Source organism: Erythrolamprus reginae, chromosome 1, assembly GCF_031021105.1.
Source record: "Erythrolamprus reginae isolate rEryReg1 chromosome 1, rEryReg1.hap1, whole genome shotgun sequence".
Lineage (NCBI taxonomy): Eukaryota > Metazoa > Chordata > Lepidosauria > Squamata > Dipsadidae > Erythrolamprus > Erythrolamprus reginae.
The window spans coordinates 71,357,676-71,361,872 of NC_091950.1; the positions used below are offsets into that span (position 1 = coordinate 71,357,676).

General features: G+C 52.8%; 1 protein-coding gene across 1 annotated transcript; it reads left to right on the forward strand.

Moving 5' to 3' along the window:
• The first annotated feature begins 236 nt into the window (after window positions 1–236).
• Window positions 237–3,647, forward strand: NKX2-1 (NK2 homeobox 1). Its single transcript, XM_070734034.1, is given in 4 exon segments — window positions 237–628; window positions 2,922–3,019; window positions 3,021–3,236; window positions 3,238–3,647. Coding segments are annotated over 4 exon segments (1,065 nt in total). The 5' UTR covers window positions 237–267; the 3' UTR covers window positions 3,628–3,647.
• Window positions 3,648–4,197: the final 550 nt, after the last annotated feature.

Consider the following 4,197-nt stretch of genomic DNA (forward strand, 5'->3'; position numbering starts at 1 on the left):
TCCAATTAAGGCGGACTTGGTCCACTCGGTTTGGTTTTCTTTTTTTTTTTTAATTTTTTTTTAAAAACGCGGCCGTCCAAACAAGATCGGCTGTGTGGAAGCGACCCAAGCAGAATATTTGGCAAAAAAAAAAAAAGAGGGGGGGGGGGTGTTAAAAGAAAAGGAAAGAGAGAGAGAGTGAGAGAGAGAGTTGTGTTGTGTGTGTGTGTTTTTTTTTGCCTCCCCTTTCCCTTCTTTTCCCCTCCTCTCCCCCCCAGCCGCCGAATCATGTCGATGAGCCCAAAGCATACGACTCCTTTCTCAGTGTCTGACATCTTGAGCCCTTTGGAGGAAAGCTACAAGAAAGTGGCCATGGAGGGGAGCAACTTGGGGGCTCCGCTGGCAGCCTACAGGCAATCCCAGGTGGCCCAGCCGGCCATGCAGCAGCACCCCATGAGCCACAACGGGACGGTCAGCGCCGCTTACCACATGGCCGCCGCCGCTGGCGTCCCCCAGCTGTCCCACGCCGCCATGGGCGGCTACTGCAATGGCAACATGGGCGACCTCCCGCCTTACCAGGACACCATGAGGAACGGCGCTTCCGCCACCGGGTGGTACGGAGCCAACCCGGACCCCCGCTTCTCCACAAGTAAGTGGTCGCGGTTCCGCGCCCCCCCCCCCCGCGCAAACCCCCTTTTCCCTCCACAGCTTCAGGGAGGGACGGTGGCGCGGCCCTAGACAGGTGGGAAACAGGGGTGGCGGAGGAACTCTGGGAGAGGTGAAGTGGGGGGATCTGGAGATGGGGACCCCTTTCCTAAAATCTCCCCCCCTCCTTCGGCACCCCACCTTCCACCCTCTTCTTTGCTCTATGCTGGAGGAGCGCTGGGAGAGGTGAAGTGGGGGGGGGGCTGGAGATGGGAACTCCTTTCGTAAAATCTCTTCCGGGAGGGACCCTGGCGTGGCCCTTAGACAGGTGAGAAACAGGTGTGGTGGGGAGCGCTCAGAAAGGTGAAGTGCGGGGCTCTGGAGTTGGGGAGCCCTTTGCTAAAATCTCCAGGGAGGGACCGTGGTGCGGCCCTTAGACAGGTGAGAAACAGGTGATGTGGGGGAGCGCTCAGAGAGGCGAAGCGGAGGGCTCTGGAGATGGGGACCCCTTTCCTAAAATATAACCCTCCTTCCTTCGGCACCCCAACTCCCCCCCCCCCCTTCTCTGCTCTCGGGGCAGCTTCCTTTAACGGCGCTTCCAGACTTCCAGAAGGCCGAAGCGGCTTCCTCTGGCCAGGCGAGGATGGGAGTAGACCAGGCACCAATGCGAATTTATTTGCAAAGCGGAGCGGGGAGAAAGAGAGAGGTTGGCGCGTTCGCGGGCTCACAGCGGTTAATATTGGAAGAACCCGGAGGAAAAAACTAGAGGGAGAATCGGCAGCGCCTCCCGCGTCTATATCAAGGGGGGGGGGGGGACTAAATTTAAGGCTGTTGGAGGAGTTTAAGAGAAAGAGAATACTGTATACACGAATCCTGCCAAACGCCCTGGGCCTCTCCAAAGCCTTTGTCTACTACTGGGAATATTATCTCAATTTAGAAACTAGAAACATAGACGGCTGATGGAAGAAAAAGACCTCATGGTCCATCTAGTCTACCCTTATACTATTTCCTGTATTTTATTTTAGGATGGATATGTGTTTATCCCAGGCATGTTTAAATTCAGTTACTGTGGATTTACCAACCACGTCTGCTGGAAGTTTGTTCCAAGCATCTACTACCCTTTCAGTAAAATAATATTTTCTCTCGTTGCTTCTGATCTCTGAACTTCGGAACAGAATCAATTAATGAAGAGCAATGAAACGCCTAACTGTTAGACTAGATGACCTGCACAGCCCCTTCATAATAATAATAATAATAATAATAATAATAATAATAATAATAATAATAATAATAATAATAATTTTGTAAAACGAGGAGACGGGGAGGAATGCGCTATACTGATTACTCAGCATGGACCCTGGATGGTTCTGAACCGGGTTTCTCGGAGGCAGGACAGACTCGTTCAATGTTGTCTACATCTGGAAAATAATAATAATAATAATAATAATAATAATAATAATAATAATAATAATAATAATAATAATAATAATAATTTAAAAAATAAATAAAACCCAACCCCGCTCCTTTTCTTAACAGGGCTTCTCCTCCTCTCCAGGGTTTTTCCAATGGCGATGTTTAAGGCCTGCATATTATTCAGCGGGGAAACTCCCCTAATTATATCAGAATCCGATTTCTGCAGGTTCTTAAAAGTGTAAACTCGCGGGTGTCTTGTTTGGTTTAATCTTGGCATGTTTGTTTGTTTGTTTATTTGTTTATTTATTGGACTTTGTATGCCACCCCTCTCTGTGGACTCGGGGCGGCTCGCAACACACCAGTAAAAACAATATATGCTGCTCAAAAAAATAAACAGAACCTTCAAATAACACATCCTAGATCTGAATGAATGAAATATTCAATGAGAATATCTGCAAAACTATTCTATTTGCACAACAGCATGTGAATTGACTGTCAATCAGTGTTGCTTCCTAAGTGGACAGTTTGATTTCATAGAAGTTTGATTTACTTGAGGTTATATTCTGTTTTTTAAGTGTTCCCTTTATTTTTTGGGGGGGGGCAGTGTAAATAATAATCTAAAAATCTAAATGTTATTCGTTGCTTAGGCTTTTTAAAGGAAGAAAAGGTCTGGCCGGTACTCGACAAGCGGGGTTCGTTTTCTAGGTGTGTGTGTCTGTGTGTGTGTAAATGGGGACGACGACAGAGGAGGCTTTGGGCTTCCTGGGTTTGGAAGTTTTAAATTATTATTATTATTATTTTTTAAAAAGAAATCTTTCTAGCGGCCCGGCCCAGCGGGCGCACTAACTCTGCCTCTGTCTCCGGTTCTCTCTCGCCTGTTGCAGTCTCCCGCTTCATGGGCCCTTCGTCCGGTATGAACATGGGCGGCATGGGCGGCCTGGGCTCCCTGAGCGACGTGGGCAAGAGCATGGCCCCGCTGCAGAGGCGCCCCTCGACGGAAGCGCCGCGTCCTCTTCTCGCAGGCCCAGGTCTACGAGCTGGAGAGGCGCTTCAAGCAGCAGAAGTACCTGTCGGCGCCCGAGCGGGAGCACCTGGCCAGCATGATCCACCTGACGCCCACGCAGGTCAAGATCTGGTTCCAGAACCACCGCTACAAGATGAAACGGCAGGCCAAGGACAAGGCGGCCCAGCAGCAGATTGCAGCAGCAGGACGGCGCCTCTTGCCAGCAGCAGCAGCAGCAGTCGCCCCGTCGAGTGGCCGTGCCGGTGCTGGTCAAAGACGGCAAGCCGTGCCAGGCGGGCTCCAACGCCCCTTCCGCCGCCGCTCTGCAGGGCCACCACCAGCATCAGCAGCAGCAGGCGGCCGCCACCGCCATCACCGTGGCTTCTAACGGAGGGGCCGGCTTGGGACAGCACCCGAGCCATCAGGCCAGCAGCGCCGGGCAGTCGCCGGACCTGGGCCAGCACGCGGGCAGCAGCCCCTCCGCCCTGCAGAGCCAGGTGTCCGCCTTGTCGCACCTGAACTCCTCCGCTTCGGACTACGGGACGGCCATGTCCTGCTCTACCTTGCTTTATGGCAGGACCTGGTGAAACACCTGACCGGACGGCGTCCCCCCCCTTCCCCCGGACTTCAGGCCGGCGGCCCCGCTACTCCTTTTCCTCCCCGGAATGAGCTCACCTGTGGGCCCTTTGCCTCCCACAAAGACCCCGTCCCAGAGGTGGGATGCTAAGGTCGGACGGTGTGCTCGCCCCCGCGGCTCTGAGGGCTGGCGTAGTCCAGCGCAATTCTGCTACTGCACCTGGGCAGGTAGCGAAATCATGTGCGGACACGCAGGTGGGGTAGCAGAATTGTGCTGGACTCCGCTAGCGCATGGCACATTTGTGTGTCTGCCTATGATCTCGCTACCTGCCCAGGTTCAGTAGCAGAACTCTGCTAGCGCATGGCACATCTGCATGTCTGTGCATGATTGTGCTACCTGCCCCAGGTGCGGTAGCAGAATTGCACTGGACTCTGCTAGCGCATGGCACATCTGTGTGTCCGCACACATTTTGTTACCTGCCCAGGTGCGGTAGCAGAATTGCGGTGAACTCCGTTAGTGCATTGTGCACTAGTGTGTCCACCGGCGAATTTTGCTACCTACCCAGGTGCGGTAGCAGAAT